Source organism: Oreochromis niloticus, linkage group LG1 (genome assembly GCF_001858045.2).
Source record: "Oreochromis niloticus isolate F11D_XX linkage group LG1, O_niloticus_UMD_NMBU, whole genome shotgun sequence".
Lineage (NCBI taxonomy): Eukaryota > Metazoa > Chordata > Actinopteri > Cichliformes > Cichlidae > Oreochromis > Oreochromis niloticus.
The window spans coordinates 302,460-320,104 of NC_031965.2; the positions used below are offsets into that span (position 1 = coordinate 302,460).

Here is a 17,645-nt window from a genome sequence, read left to right on the forward strand (position 1 = left end):
TCATATGCAAAACTGGGGTGGCACTCGGGATGGCAAGGGATCATTTTAGGGTGGCACTTGCCACCCCATGCCACCCTTCTAGATCCACCCCTGCTTTTATCAAGTATGTATTACCCAAAAAAGGTCCCTCATTGCTCCATTTTAATGCAAGTGATAGGGAAGAAACTGCAGTGATATGTTCTGTGTCAGGCACTCCAGCATCCATGTGTGGCGCACTGACTCTTGGTGGCGCTGTCACTTGGTGTTCGCTCGCTTTGTGGTAGAGTATCACTTCCTGTTCCTGCTCAAACACAGTGGTGTTTCTGAGTAGCTTTTCTGCTTAGCAATTTAATTTAAATCTTTTGACACGTCCCTTTTTCATAGTATAATCTTAACGTGCTTCATCTGAATCACCCTTTCTGTGTACTCACTACCTAATTTATAGCCAAAGTATTCACTCACTGTCTCTTTACTGTTTCGCTAGCTTAGCTTAGCTCGTAGCCGACTCGTTAGCACCATGGCTACTTCACCTGTCCCTCCTGCACTTTCCTGCTCATTGTGTCAGATGTTTAGTTACTCCTCGGCCTCCTTTAGCAGTAATGATACCTGTAACAAATGTAGCATATTTGCAGCTCTGGAGGCCAGGATTACTGAATTGGAGACTCGGCTTCGCACCCTTCATTCACCCGTAGCTAGCCAGGCCCATGTAGCTGGTGCAGCCGAAGATAGCGCAGGCCCCGCTAGCTGTTCCCCGGCAGACCCCAAGCAGCTGGGGAAAGAGGGCGGCTGGGTGACGGTGAGGAGGAAGCATAGTCTTAAACAGAAGCCCCAGGTACACCACCAACCTGTTCATGTGTCTAACCGTTTTTCCCCACTCGGCAACACACCCGCCGGGGGTCAAACTCTGGTAATTGGTGATTCTGTTCTCAGACATGTGAAGCTAGAGACACCGGCAACCATAGTCAATTGTCTTCCAGGGGCCAGAGCAGGAGACACTGAAGGAAATTTAAAACTGCTGGCTAAGGGTAAACGTAAATACAGTAAAATCATAATTCACGTCGGCAGTAATGACACCCGGTTACGCCAATCGGAGGTCACTAAAATCAATACTGAATCGGTGTGAAACTTTGCCAAAACAATGTCGGACTCTGTAGTTTTCTATGGTCCCCTCCCCAATCAGACCAGGAGTGACATGTTTAGCCGCATGTTCTCCTTAAATTGCTGGCTGTCTGAGTGGTGTCCCAGAAACGATGTGGGCTTCATAGATAATTGGCAAACCTTCTGGAGGAAACCTGGTCTTGTTAGGAGAGACGGCATCCATCCCACTTTGGATGGAGCAGCTCTCATTTCTAGAAATATGGACCAATTTATTAAACCCCCCAAAATATGACTATCCAGAGTTGGGACCAGGAAGCAGAGTTGCAGTCTTACACGCCTCTCTGCAGCTTCTCTCCTCCTGCTACCCCCCAAAAACCCATCTCCATTGAGACTGTGTCAGCTCCCAAACAGACAAAAAACAAACTAAAAACCAGCAATAAACAACTTAAACATAAAAAATCACAAAGAAAGAACAATACAGTATCCACATCTGAACCAAAGAGTAAAACAGTGAAATGTGGATTATTAAATATTAGGTCTCTCTCCTCCAAGTCTCTGTTAGTACATGACTTAATAATTGATCAACAAATCGATTTACTCTGCCTTACAGAAACCTGGTTGCAGCAGGATGATTATGTTAGTTTAAATGAATCAACACCCCCGAGTCATTCTAACTACCAGAAATCTCGAAGCACAGGCCGAGGGGGCGGTGTGGCAGCAATTTTTCACACCAGCCTATTAATTAACCAAAGACCCAGACAGACTTTTAACTCATTTGAAAGCCTGATGCTTAGCCTCGTCCACCCCAGCTGTAAAACTCAGAAACCAGTCTTACTTGTTATCATCTATCGTCCACCTGGGCCTTACACAGAGTTTCTCTCTGATTTCTCAGACTTTTTATCTGATTTAGTGCTCAGCTCAGATAAAATAATTATTGTGGGTGATTTTAACATCCATGTAGATGCTAAAAATGACAGCCTCAACATGGCATTTAATCTGTTATTAGACTCAATTGGCTTCTCTCAAAATGTAAAAGAACCCACCCACCACTTTAATCACACTCTAGATCTTGTTTTAACATATGGCATAGAAACTGAACATTTAACAGTGTTTCCTGAAAACCCTCTGCTGTCTGATCATTTCCTGATAACATTTACATTTACAATAATTGATTACACAGCAGTGGAGAGTAGACTTTATCACAGTAGATGTCTTTCTGAAAGTGCTGTAACTAAGTTTAAGAATATAATCCACCCACTGTTATCATCTTCAATGCCCTGTACCAACATAGAGCAGAGCAGCTATCTGAACGCTACTCCAACAGAGGTCGATTATCTTGTTAATAATTTTACCTCCTCACTACGTACGACTCTGGATACTGTAGCTCCTGTGAAAACTAAGGCCTCAAATCAGAAGTACCTGACTCCGTGGTATAATTCTCAAACACGTAGCCTAAAGCAGATAACTCGTAAGCTGGAGAGGAAATGGCGTGTCACAAATTTAGAGGATCATCATTTAGCCTGGAGAAATAGTTTGCTGCTTTATAAGAAAGCCCTCCGCAAAGCCAGAACATCTTACTATTCGTCACTGATTGAAGAAAATAAGAACAACCCCAGGTTTCTCTTCAGCACTGTAGCCAGGCTGACAAACAGTCAGAGCTCTGCTGAGCCAACCATCCCTTTAACGTTAACTAGTAATGACTTCATGAACTTCTTCACAAATAAAATTTTTATCATTAGAGAAAAAATTACCAATAATCATCCCACAGATGTAATATTATCTACAGCTACTTTTAGTACCATTGATGTTAAGTTAGACTCTTTTTCTCCAATTGATCTTTCTGAGTTAACTTCAATAATTACTTCCTCCAAACCATCAACGTGTCTTTTAGACCCCATTCCTACAAAACTGCTCAAAGAAGTCCTGCCATTAATTAATTCTTCGATCTTAAATATGATCAACCTATCTCTAATAATCGGCTATGTACCACAGGCCTTCAAGCTGGCTGTAGTTAAACCTTTACTTAAAAAGCATCTCTAGACCCAGCTGTCTTAGCTAATTATAGGCCAATCTCCAACCTTCCTTTCATATCAAACATCCTTGAAAGAGTAGTTGTCAAACAGCTAACAGATCATCTGCAGAGGAATGGCTTATTTGAAGAGTTTCAGTCAGGTTTCAGAGCTCAGCACAGCACAGAAACAGCTTTAGTGAAGGTTACAAATGATCTTCTTATGGCCTCTGACAGTGGACTCATCTCTGTGCTTGTCCTGCTAGACCTCAGTGCTGCGTTCAATACTGTTGACCATAATATCCTATTAGAGCGATTAGAACATGCTGTAGGTATTACAGGTACTGTACTGCAGTGGTTTGTATCATATCTATCTAATAGACTCCAATTTGTACATGTAAATGGAGAGTCCTCTTCACACACTGAGGTCAATTATGGTGTTCCACAGGGTTCAGTGCTAGGACCAATTCTGTTTACATTATACATGCTTCCCTTAGGCAGCATCATTAGAAGACATAGCATAAATTTTCACTGCTATGCAGATGACACGCAGCTCTATCTGTCCATGAAGCCAGGTAACACACACCAATGAGTTAAACTGCAGGAATGTCTTAAAGACATAAAGACCTGGATGGCCGCTAACTTTCTGCTTCTTAATTCAGATCAAACTGAGGTTATTGTACTCGGCCCTGAAAATCTTAGAAATATGGTATCTAAGCAGATTCTTACTCTGGATGGCATTACCTTGGCCTCCAGTAACACTGTGAGGAACCTTGGAGTCATTTTTGACCAGGACATGTCCTTCAGTGCACATATTAAACAAATATGTAAGACTGCTTTCTTCCATTTGTGCAACATCTCTAAAATTAGAAATATCCTGTCTCAGAGTGACGCTGAAAAACTAGTTCATGCATTTATTACTTCCAGGCTGGACTACTGTAATTCTTTATTATCAGGATGTCCTAAAACCTCCCTGAAAAGCCTTCAGCTGATCCAAAATGCTGCAGCAAGAGTCCTGACAGGGACTAGAAAGAGAGAGCAGATTTCTCCTGTATTGGCTTCCCTTCATTGGCTTCCTGTTAAATCCAGAATTGAATTCAAAATCCTGCTCCTCACATACAAGGTCTTAAATAATCAGGCCCCATCTTATCTTAATGACCTTGTAGTGCCATATCACCCTATTAGAGCACTTCGCTCTCACACTGCAGGCCTACTTGTTGTTCCTAGAGTATTTAAAAGTAGAATGGGAGGCAGAGCCTTCAGTTTTCAGGCCCCTCTTCTGTTGAACCAGCTTCCAGTTTGGATTCAGGAGACAGACACTATCTCTACTTTCAAGATTAGGCTTCAAACTTTCCTTTTTGCTAAAGCATATAGTTAGGGCTGGACCAGGTGACCCTGAATCCTCCCTTAGTTATGCTGCAATAGACGTAGGCTGCCGGGGATTCCCATGATGCATTGAGTTTTTCCTTTCCAGTCACCTTTCTCACTCACTATGTGTTAACAGACCTCTCTGCACTGAATCATATCTGTTATTAATCTCTGTCTCTCTTCCACAGCATGTCTTTATCCTGTCTTCCTTCTCTCACCCAGATGGCCCCGCCCCTCCCTGAGCCTGGTTCTGCCGGAGGTTTCTTCCTGTTAAAAGGGAGTTTTTCCTTCCCACTGTCGCCAAAGTGCTTGCTCATAGGGGGTCATATGATTGTTGGCTTTTTCTCTGTATCTATTATTGTGCGATCTACTGCACAATATAAAGCACCTTGAGGCGACTTTTGTTGTGATTTGGCGCTATATAAATAAAATTGAATTGAATTGAATTGAATCCCTGTGGTTGTGTAGATATATACATTTCATACGAAAAGTTTTTGAGTTAAATCAAGTGGAAAACTGCTGATTCTTGAGTGACAGTGGGAAGATAGGTAGACATGAAAGGAAATCCTTCTTCTCTTTTACAGTTTTGCAGTAATTTTGGTTGGATTGAACTGTTTGAGGGGTTCTGGCCCCTGAGTTGTATGCTTGACACCATGGCTTTATAGCAACGAGGGCCTTTACGCGAATTTTCATATGTGGTCACAGCAAGAAAGAACCTTTACTTTGGGTGCTATTTTACTGATAAACGTATAACTTTACCGTTTCTGACAGTCAGGAACTTTTACATGGTTCACACAGTGTGCAGGAGCCCAGCTGTCTTTGCAGCAGAAACACTCCAACCTGCTCGCTACTTTGACACCGCTCGCTTCAAGACTGCAGCCTCCAGGGAGGGCAGCCGAGCTCTCTACAGCGCCGCCCTCCCTCTCTCTCAGCCCGGCTTCTTCTCCTCCAAACGGCGCTCATAGCAGCGACCTGACGGCTGCTCAGCAGCCGCGCTTCTTCCGCTGTTCAAACACCCCACCCCACCGGCCGTTCGTGAGGTTTTATATTTCAGTAGCAGGCACTGACCACAGGGGGAGATCCGGTTCATTTCAGGAAGTTTTTGCTTTCGGTCGATGGATGGAGTCGTCCCCGCAGGATTCAGCGAGCGAGGCGGGCAGGAGCGGCTCTGAGCCCGCTACATCAGCGAGCCTAGAGACTCCGCACCTCACACCGCCCAGGACACACAGCTCCTCCGGCTCCAGCTGCGGCAAAGGTAGGACTGCTAATTCTTAAATGATGATTATTATTATTGATCTCGGCTACATCTGTCACAGCTGTGAGTGTGTTTGAGCTGCAGCAACAACTTCAAACGGTTTGTGGAGCAGTTTGATGTGTCGGAGCGCAGACATCCACTGACTCGTGCACATTAACACCTCCGTGTGAGAACATCACTTTGATGTGAACGGAAACTGTCATGTTCAGTTGAAGGCATTTTATTTAACTTTAATTAATAAATAATAAAATAATCGACTTAAAAAGTGAAAGTGAATGAATGTAATACCCTTCCTGTTTGGCCGTTCTGCTATTTTTTTTTTTTTGGTTGCAGTAAAATGAAAAATGTTTTTACAAGACTTTAGTTTTTAAGACAAACGTGTTCTTACTGTGTCAGCAGCTTGTGTTCACCTTTCATGTCAACAATCACCCCGCTCCGAAAATGAATATTTTTTCTTTTTACAGGTGTAACAAAGAACATGAAGGCTAATGAACAAAAGTAGAAATTGTTTATTCATAACAGGAACACAGTGATTTGTGGCTCTTTTGTGGGGTGGCTGTGGCTCAGGTAGCAGAGCAGGTGGTGCTTCACCTGGTGGTTCTATCCCCGTGTGTCCGTCAGATATCTAACCCCACGTTGCATCCATCAGTGTGTGAGTGTTTGACAGAGAACATAGCAGAGATTTAAATCAGCGACAGTTAAAACAAACAGACTCAAAACATCCACAAAGTCTCAAAATAACCACAAAACAAGTACTAAGAGATTCAAAGTAACAGCTACAGTCTCACAACAGCTAAAACTACTAGAAAGACTTTGAAAACAAGCACAAAAAGACTGAAAACAGGAAAAAAAAGTTAGTGCCAGCTTTTATCTCTGGTTTTAAGAAAGACATTCAGAAACAAACATCTGTCTATAGATACATTTTAAAAAACCCCATTTAAACTAAAAGGATTACTCACATATATATTGATGGATATGTTTTGCAGCAGAATAATTTTTTACGTTTTTATTTATTTGATGGCCACCTAAACAGAGTGTCACGCTCTCACTCGCATGCAGTAATTAATACCAGTGAATGAAGTCATATGTCCCCTGTGAGCAGCTCACGGACCTGACATTAGATTTTCCTGCTGCTCATTATTGGTATGCAGCCTGAAGAGAGAGGGGGAGAGGCGGTCAGATCGAACTTCACTGAGTTTCTCGGAGCAGAGTTGGTTAAGTAACAGCTGTTTGAGGAGAAGGAGAAAAATCACAGTGAGTGTTTGAGCTGTGTTGAAATGGAGACGGGCAGATAGTGTGACTGTTTCTGAGACATGCAGTCAAAGCAGAGAGCCCCGAGGAGCTGGAACCAGAGTAAACAACGAAAGGTAAATAAAGCCAAGTCAGTGGGTCAGATGCTGTGTTCAAGTTCAACTTGTAAAAACCAAGAGGACTGTGGGGTGTGTGAATAAGAAAGGAAAGGTTCCAGGTAAGTCTGGCAGCAGAAGCTGTTGAGATGCAGAATCAGAGTCTTGATAAGGTGATGAAGCTGGTCCTCTATAAAAGAATAGCGACGGGTCCTTTTAGTGCTCAAAGTACAGTTTGTGACTGAATGTCAAACCTGAAATCAGGAGTGTGATTTCTGAATAATATGGATTTCTGGGACTCTCCTGCTGTCCAATCCGAGCACGTATTAATGGCTAAAAACTGGTGTCATAACATTTCACATTTGTTTTGGGAAATGAATAAGCATGTTTGGGATACAATTTAGACATTTTCTCCTGAGCAGCGCATACTGCATATTTTTTACATAAAAGTTTTGCACAGAGTCTTGCTGGTACGCTAGCGCAGCCTTATCCGCCCACAGCTCTGTGTGCATCAGTCAGTGTGTGGTGTACAGTAGGTCTTGGTGCAGCTCTCACTGCTTCAGCCTTCAGACACACCTCTTGCTTAGGCTTGACTGATTGTCAGTGAAAGCCTGGAATAATTCAATAACAACCATGCGGGATCACAACCAGAATCAGCGAGCACATTCTGGATGTACGGGTCAGCGCCTGTCAACAGCACTTACAATAGACTGACACCTTGACTCCTCTGTGCTCACTTCATATATACTGAATAGGCCATTAGAGGTGGCTGGTGATAAAAGCTTCATGCACCACAGGTCCCTGATGATGAGATCATTTTACACTGTGTGCTGAAAAAGATCATTGTTCCAGGTTTTTCCCATGGGTTATCAAATGTCTCTTCTGTGTAACATCACCAAATTATTTTATGTGTTTACTTTGTAATGTGTAGGTATGTCGAGTTTTTAAAAGACATCTTTAGGTTGAGATAAATGCACCTTGGAATTGCTGTCACTGTTTGAGATGCAACTTCTAAACCATAAGTATGTCTGTTTTTCTTTGCATTTCTTTGTCAGGTGGTTCTGTACTCTTGAAAAAAATATAGTTTCAATGCATTGAGGAAATATATTCAATTCAATTTTATTTATACAGCTCCAAATCACAACAACAGTCGCCTCAAGGCACTTTATATTGTACAGCAGATCGTTCAATAATAGATACAGAGAAAAAGCCAACAATCATATGACCCCCTATGAGCAAGCACTTTGGCGACAGTGGGAAGGAAAAACTCCCTCAAGGAGGGGCGGGGCCATCTGCTGCGACCGGTTGGGGTGAGAGAAAGAAGACGGGATAAAGTCTGTGAAGGTTCTCAGTCATCCAGCTCATCGGAATTTGCAAAGAAAAGCGTCTGGACTTCTTTAAGTTGCTTGAAGACGTTTCACCTCTCATCCGAGAAGCTTCTTCAGTTCTAAGGTCAAATGGCCGAGAGTCCCAGATTTAAACCCAGTGGGAGACGGGATAAAGACATGCTGTGGAAGAGAGACAGAGATTAATAACAAGTGTGATGCAGTGCAGAGAGGTCTGTTAGGCTTGACTGGTATACCATATATCTACACCATATTCAAAACCCCAAACTCAAAAATTTAACATCACTATGACAAAGATTCTTTGTGTGATTAAACACTTTAAGGAACCTTCTGTCGCTTTGTCGTCAGCTTCTATGTTAACTCCCTCTGTAAATTTTCTTACTCATTTATCCACAACAGGGTCTTTTGCCTCTTGTATTCACTGTGCAAGAGGCAGAGTACACCATGGACATGTCGCCAATACGACCCAGGGCACAGAGTTACATCCACAGACTCACCATGAACCTAATATGCCTCTGTTTGGACTTTGGAAGAAGCTGGTGTACCTGTAGAGAACCCACATACCCACAGGGAGAACATGTAAACTCCACACAGAAAGGCCTGTAACGGTGCTGACCAATCAGAAATGTCTGGTGAATTGTTCATTTATCAACTAGACAGCTTGGTTTGCAAACTGTAACTGCTAAACAGTGCTGAGTAACAGTCTAATAAAAACATGAATTTTACTCACCAGAACGGCTGCACAAACTTTGTGGATGGCCTGTAGCATGCAGCAGCACATTAACTGTGGTAGTCAGTGCAGCTCACGCCTGTAACTGACGCTTACATAATAACACATCAGTCATGAGATGGTGTGTTAGAGATGGATGATTAAAGCAACTGTGATTTTTAAGTGCGTTATGTGAAATGAATGAATAGCTGTGTTAAATAATTGACATCACAATTACTTGATTGTGGTTTTTGCTGTGTTATCGTGGCTCGTGAGGCGCTTTGACAGTCATTCTGTTCAGGATTCAGTCAGCATGCAAGGAAGAAGTGAAAATAACTCAAGCTGCTTTGGAAACCAAGAACACATGGATATGAGTTTCTTTAATGTGCAAGTTGTAATAGTATGGAATAGAAGTTTAGACATAAAACAATGAGTCTGGGTTTACTAAAAGTCACTTGAAGTTTTACTTGAAAGTTGACTAACAAAATAAAGAGTTAACTGTGTCCCTGGCTCTGGAGACATCTGACCTTTGACCCCAGAGGTGCTGGTAAAGAGACACACCTGCCCTGCAGCATATTTACACAAACACAGTCGAGGTGTGATGGTTCATTTGGGCAGGGTGTTGTTACACTGACTGACAACAAGTTTGACCTTCCACGGCAAAGTGTGAAGAGTTGCAGGGTTCGTATCATTTTCATTTCCTGTGTGGATGCTGATGTAGACTTCATGTCTGGCCTTCACTCCCTTGAAAGGACCTCACAGTATTTATCATACGTTACCATTTATACAGGCTCTGTAATCATTTTTACATTTCTTAATAAATAGTTTTCTTTTATTCTGAGCCTTCTGGCATGTGGGTACTGTGGTTAGCAGGAGTGGTTAGCAAGAAGGTCCTGGGTTTGAATCCAGGCTGGGGGCTTTCTGTGTGGAGCTTGCATGTTCTCCCAGTGTCTCCGTGGGTTCTCTCTGGGTACGCCTGCTTCCTTCCACAGTCCAAAAACATGCATGGGGTTTAGTTAACTGGTGATTCTAAAATTGAGCATAAGTGTGAATGTAGGCGTTAACGGTCGGTCGTGGGTGAAGCCTGCCTCTTGCTCTATGATACCTGGAATAGTTTCCTGGCAATCCTGAAATAACTGGATGGATGTTTTAATAAATGTCAATCACACAAAATCTCAAAATCTAGCTGTAGAGCATGTATGTACGGACATCTATGGAGAACATGTTGTGGATTATAGTGCTGCAGGAATGACCTCCTCTGTGCACACTGAAGACAAAAAGGTCAAATGTGGATTCTTTACTCCATAAACCCCGTTGCCACTAATTTTCAGTCAAGTTCTTGTGGAATATCAAATACATCAGCTTAGTCTTCCTGATTTCCTTCTTTACGGACAGCAGCTCCTCCACTGAGACCCTTTTTCATGTGAACAGCAGACAGACGGTCCTGCGTCAGGTCTTTGCTGAATTTCTTCCTATTCCTTAAGAAGATGACTTTCAGGTATTGTTGATAGCTGTAGATCAGTTTTTAGAACTGATACTGATAATTTGATGTAAATTATTGCAATGTTTTACAATACGTCACTGTAACAAAGTCTCTAAAGATACTATTTAACCCTAGAACACTATCGCTGTAAATAGTAACACAATCACTAATGCCGGGTGATTTTTACCCGATATAATATAACCAATAAAAAGTAATCAAATATATCAAAATATGACAACACATGACAAATTAGAGTGGTCTTCTTTTACTTTCAACTGTGCCGTGTCTAACAAAATGAAAAAAAAAACCTAAAACAAAATGATGACTCTGGAAAGCTGGTCTTTGGTCCACCCATTCCTGGGAAATTTGAGACTTCCCTGGTGAAGGCACAGGCTCCTCGACACGCAAACAGCTGCAGGAGAGAGAAATCATGTAAATGTATTTGCTCGGGTGTAAATCACCTGGCGATAGTGTTCTAGGGTTAAAATGTTTTTGTTGTTAGGTTGTCTGATTTTTTCAGTAGTTTGCCCTTGCATTAGACGCCTTTTTAATGCTTGAGTCCTGAGTCATAGGTCAGTGTTAAGTGGTTTAAAAATCTGAACTGAAAATGAGTGAAAATGCAGCCAAGGTGAAGAAAAAAACGTTGAAAGCCTGGAGAACTACTCCTCAAGACTAATTCAAAAAATACACAAAGGTCTGGCTGCTTGGAAGCAGAACATAAAGACTTGGGCAGTAAAGCAAGTTTAAACAGTTTTACACTCTCAGTCCCTCATCTCAAAGTCATTGTTTGTTGTTTCCTTTTTGTTTTTTTGAATGTCTGAAATAAAATCAGGATTTCTCCTACAAAATAAAACACATAAGCAAGTGCTCCTAAAATGTGAACCTTTTTCTTTTTGGTGTACAGTTTATCTGTTTTTGTTTAGTGTTTGTACAGTTCACTGAGCCCTGCTAATCATTCACAAGATCATACATTTGGCATTACTATTGAAAAAACATTAAAGCAAGTGATAACATATCCTTAAAAAAATGAAAAAATCTAACAAAAATACTGATCATAATATTAGGAAGCAGGCTCCCCCTCCTACCCCTGTCACCATCAGAGGGGCTGACGTGGAGATCGTTGAGGACTACCGGTACCTGGGGGTACACTTGGACTGTAACCTGGACTGGACCAAGAACACCAATGCTATCTTCAAAAAAGGGCAGAGTCGGCTTTTCCTACTGAGGCGACTCAGGTCCTTCAGTGTTGGTAGGAAAATGCTGACCATGTTCTATCACTCGGTGTTGGAGAGCGTTGTGTTGATTGCAGCTGTGAGCTGGGGAAGTGGGGTGAAGACAGCTGATGCCAACAGGCTGAACAAGCTGATTAAAAAGGCTGGTTCTGTCCTGGGTGTCAGACTTGAGAACCTGGAGGAGGTGTCTGAGAGGAGAATGCTAAAAAAGCTTCTTTCTATCATGTACAACCCCTCCCACCCCATGCACGCCCCCATGATGGACCATCGGAGCAAACGCAGCAAAAGACTCATCGCCCCGAAATGCAGAACTGACCGCCACAGTAAATCCTTTGTGCCGGTGGCAATAAGACTGTATAACTCTTCCTCACTCTGTAGGTGATTTTCCTGAGACTATTACCTATGTTATTCTGTTCCTTGTCAGACCGTGCAATATTACCCAACAGTACCTTATTGAATATTTGTTTCATCGCCCCATCACACGCTGCTACTCCCTTTATTCTATTGCACAATACTATCTCACTTTCTAGAACCGCCTGCACTGATAGTTAAGTTATTTATTCTCCAGGATACAGTCATTTATATTACTTCATTAGAGTTATTTGATACTATGTCTTGCACTATCCTACTACTGTATATTACTGTATACTACTATTCTTATTGTATATATTGTATATCTTATTTCTCTGTTCCTCTGTCTCTCCTGCTGCTTTGAGCATGTGCACGACAAAAGAATTTCCCTCGGGATAAATAAAGTTATTCTTATTCTTATTCTTAGACGCTGGCCGGGACATTTCTATGTGAGATGTCCTTTGTGACCCAAAGAGGATTTGTTGCTCCACTACAGTATGGAGGCAACAGCAAACTGTCAAAATCAAGGCCAAAATATTCATAAGATATATGGGAGGTTTCTGAAAAATATTAGTCACATTTAGAAAACAGTGTCTGGAAAATATCAATTTTGGAACCAAATAAACTTTCAGAAGAAACATACAAATTTAAGAAGATTTATGATAATTAAAATTAACTAAATATTTTCCCTTTGCACATAAACTGTGCAGGCCATGACTGGAACAACATAAAAAAATGTGCCCAAAATATGGTTGGAATAAAAAAATTAATTATAATCTTCAATGCCAAGTGAGTGTCCAAAAGTGTAAAGTGTTCAATGTTCAATTCATGTTTGAAAAAGTTAATTTACGTTTTGAAAAGGTCATAAAATGTTACGTATTGGTATAATCAAGGTGCTGCGAATCCAGAAAAGTAACTCAGCTGAAGCACATTTTTCTTATTTAAATCAACTCAAATGAAACTTATGCGTAGTTGAAATAGAAAGCACACACTGCTCAGTCGTACACTCTGGTGGCAGTACTGCTATTTCTGACTGTACTTGAAAGCAGCGGGCGTGTTACCTAACAGGTCACAGGGCACAGAACCAGAGCCTTCAGTGTGGGAGAGTGAAGGCTTCAAAAACAGAGCTGTGAAGAGCCTTAAAGCTGAACGCTAACTTGCTGACGCTCATTTGGGAGAAGAGGAGCAGACTGCAGGGAACCCAGAGCTCTCGTTCTGTGTCTTCTGTCACGTTGATTTCACTTTGTTTTGAGCACCTACTGCTCCTTTGGTCAAGTCCTTCCCAGCTTTTCTGTGTTTCCCTTATTTCTGATTACTTCACACTCATGGTGCTGTGTTTATGCTGTTTTCATGGCTTGTTCATTGGGGCGTCAGAAGGTAGAGCGAGTCGCGCACCAATCAGAAGGTTCGCTGGCTTTTCCGTCCAACATGTTAAAGTATGCTTGGGCAAGATGCTGAACCCCAAATTGCACCTGATGCATTCGTGTTTGTGTTAATGTTAGAAAACTCGCTTTGGTACAGGAAGGGGAAAGAGCTCATGTGATTGGGTGCATGCAGCTTGAGTGCTCAGTTAGAGCAGAAAGTGCTATTACAGTATCAGACTCTTTACCTTTTGTTAATAATGTTGTAGTGTCATACACTTTTTACTTTTTTACTTGTATGCGGTCTCACAAATGAGTAAAAGTGTGTCACTCATTCACTCATGGCCAAAGAGAATGCTGCGTTCGCCTACAGATGATAAAATGTATGTCACATAGACTCGAGTGGACCCTCGTCACGGGTGGGTAATGCAGACCAAGTGTGGGTGCCTGGTCTGAACTGACAAGGGCCTCTTCAGGTAACAGGTAACAGGCAGAATGACATATTCAACTCCTTGTCACAGTCGTTCTGAAACTGCAGGTTTAAAATTCTTAGCTCTCCTCACAAAGCTAGAGGCACACAAATAAAACCACATCTGTTCATAGTTTTGTACTTCTGTAGTTGTTTTGTCCTCATATTTTCAGTATTTGTGGCCACAGAGCTGTGGGACGAGTCAGGCGTCTCAGCCCTGTGACATTTCTGCTACGCCTACAAAACTCGCAAACCTTTCCAGTCGGGTTTAAGATCATTACAAACAATAAACCTGAACCTTCGTCTCCCGCCCTCTATATCTCATATTATATTTGAAGGTGTTTCACAACAACTTAGGGAACTGAACCTGTGCAACTTTTCTACATTGTGTCTACATTGTTATTCATTCATTCACACATTACCACAGTGATCTGGAAGTGGAAATTGATGTAGTGATGTAGTGAGAATATAAATGCTGCTGGGAAAATTCACCAAGCACAGCAGCTTTGTGGTGATGATGCTGAAGTAATGCGACCACAAAGTTTAGATTCACTTGTGTTTGCTATTTACAGTGAGGTCCATAATTATTTGGACAGAGATGACTTTTTTCGAATGTTGGTTCTTTACATCACCACAATCAATTTTAAATGAAACGACTCAGATGTAGTTGAAATGCAGACTTTCAGCTTTAATTTCAATGGGTTGAACAAAAAGTTTGGATAAAAATGTGAGTAACTAAAGTATTTTCTTTAGCACAACCCCTTCATTTTAGGGGCTCAAAAGTAATTGGATAAATTGAATAACTGAAAATAAAATGTTTATTTATAATAGTTGCTTGAAAACCGTTTGCTGGCAATCACAGCTGAAGTCTTTAACTTGGACATCACCAGATGCTGGTTTCCTCCTTTTTAATGCTCTGCCAGGCCTTTATTGCAGCGGGTTTTACTTCCTGTTTGTTTGTTTGTGGGCCTTTCTGTCCAAAGTTTAGTCTACAACAAGTAAAATCCTCAGTTGGGTTAAGATCAGCTGACTGACCTGGCCAATAAAGAATATTCCATTCTTTGCATTAATAAACTCCTGGGGTGCTTTGGCCGCATGTTTTGGCTCGTGGTCCGTCTGTAATATGAAACGCTGGCTAATCAGTCTGACTGAGTTTACCTGGATTTGAGCAGACAGTCTCTGAACACCTCAGAGTTCTTTCGTCTGTTTCTGTCCTGTGTGACATCATCAATAAACACTAATGTCCCAGTGTCACTGGCAGCCATGCACGCCCAAGCCATCACTGCTGACGCCGTGTTGTACAGATGATGTGGTGTGCTTTGCATTAGGGCTGGGCCATATCATACCGTTCACGGTAATACCGGTATAATGTTAGGCAATGGTAAGAAAATGAAATATTGCGATAGAATATGGGTAAAACGCGCATGCGCAGTGCCTTTGTTTACATACGCACATGGTGGGAAAAGCATGGCGGCGACGCAGAATGAGAAGGGCGAAAGCGGATCGTTGAATGAAACGGATGAACCAGAATTGGTTTGTAAAAATGGTGCAACTTCAGTGGTGTGGAACTGGTTTGGCTTTCGTCCGTCAGATACACAACAAAGCACATTTTTTGGTAGAGCATGCAAGTGGGCCGTTGTTATTACCGTGCTTTTCAGAAAATAAGGCACACTTAAAATCAATCCTTTGATTTTCTCAAAAAACGACAGTGCGCCTTATGTATGAATTCTGGTTGTGCTTACTGAAATCAAAAATCTGTCAAAAATGTTTTAGTACTACTTTGCTAAGCTACGAACCCGCACCGCTTGATGGATTGTCGGATCATTACAGCTACCATAGTCAGGAGCCTCGTGGAGTGATACGTACTGTGCTTCTACATAATATTACCGTATTGTGTGTGTATAACCTCTTTTTAAGTTTTGTGGATATTATAGATGGTTACGCTCAGGATATGTCAGCCCATTTCCACTGGAAGTGCCTTTTGGTTATCCCAGCTGGACTTTTGTCAAAGCTGGAAAGACACCTAAAGAAAGCTCCAGCCGATCCAGGAGAGAAGGACAACCGCTGCCTAAACAAAAACCTGTAGTGATCCCATATGTGTCAGGAGTATCGGAGCAGCTCAGACGGATTTTTTCTAAACACCGGGTCTCTGTGGCTTTTAAACCCCAAAACACACTGCGCCAAAAACTGGTCCACCCCAAGGATCGGGTCCCCCGACACAAACAGAGTAACATAGTGTACGCTGTTAAGTGCCAGGAGGATTGCCAGGATTTATACATCGGGGAAACCAAACAACCTCTGGCGAAGCGGATGGCACAACACAGCAGAGCTACCTCGTCAGGCCAGGACTCTGCAGTTTATTTACACCTACAGGCCAGTGGACACTCTTTCAATGATGAGGATGTACACATCCTGGACAGGGAGGAACGCTGGTTTGAGGGCGGAGTCAAGGAGGCCATTTACGTGAAAAGGGAAAGACCATCTCTGAATCGAGGAGGGGGGCCTAAGGGTACATCTGTCATGAAGCGAGATCGATCAACTGCAGATCAGACAACAAACGACGGAGGCTCCAGAAAAGTGCAATCGAACGATGAGTTTATTGACAACGGAGAACAATCATCAGCATATGGCTTATTTGCTCTGACAAAAAATACACTGGGTTCTGGTTTTATAGCATAGAGGATCACACCCCCACATACACGTCAATACAGGTCAAAAATACATTGTGTACAGTCATTGTTTACAGACAAGGGTACATCTTGTACATCTCTAATAACTATAAACAGACATATAACTTCTCTTTTTGATAACATCTTCCTTTTAAGGTAATAACTTCAAGCTTCAGGGCCTCTAAGGGCTAATAATGGACCCTCGTCATCAATCACTAAGTAGACTGAATTGGCGCAGGTCTCAAATAAGAAGCAGAAGACACTTGGGCCTTCGCTCAGGCCTGCTACTAGATTTATGTGTATTGTAAGCATGCATGCAATTAACCTGCTATGTTCTCATCTTCCCTCAACATGTATCACCTGGACACTCTCACCAGTGAAGCTTAAAATCCTCTTGGATGGAACATCAACTCTAAACAAGCACAGTTATGCATTGTGTATAGAATGAACTCAACCTGTAAATAGAAAGGTCAATGTAATGACAAACATATTCAATGCATTATGAACCCTGTAAGAAATATTACTGATAAAATAATACTATAAAACATGTTATTAATGCATTTATCATAAGGCAGAGTATATGGCAGCAATAAAAGAATCTCTGAATCCCAACATTCCCTCTTTTGACATTCCAACAAGGAATGTCACCACACTTCATGTTGTATCACTCCCTGCCCCACTCTATGGGTTCTAGGTTCATCTGGTAGATGGCCTCAACCCAGCCAGGGTTCGCAACCCTCGCCATTACTTTTACCAACAATCCTCGGACACAAGGAATGATACAACATCCAACAATGACCAGTATTCCCAAAAATACAGTCAAAGAAAACATCACTGACATAGCCACACCTTTCCATTGTCCAAACACAGATGTCATCCAGGACGCCAGCAGATTTTCGATACCTGAGTGTTCATGCATAGTTTTAGACAAAGTTTTCAGGCCCTCCAGAGCTCGGGTTACTGAGCCATCT

At 42.0% G+C, this 17,645-nt stretch overlaps 1 protein-coding gene across 1 annotated transcript in view; it reads left to right on the forward strand.

Moving 5' to 3' along the window:
* The first annotated feature begins 5,195 nt into the window (after positions 1–5,195).
* Positions 5,196–17,645, forward strand: part of LOC100695157 (nuclear receptor ROR-alpha) — a 186,109-nt gene continuing 173,659 nt past the window's right edge. The window contains exon 1 of the mRNA XM_025903100.1: positions 5,196–5,708. Within this exon, the coding sequence (XP_025758885.1) occupies positions 5,573–5,708 (136 nt within the window). The 5' untranslated portion in view covers positions 5,196–5,572. The remainder of the gene's footprint in view (positions 5,709–17,645) is intronic.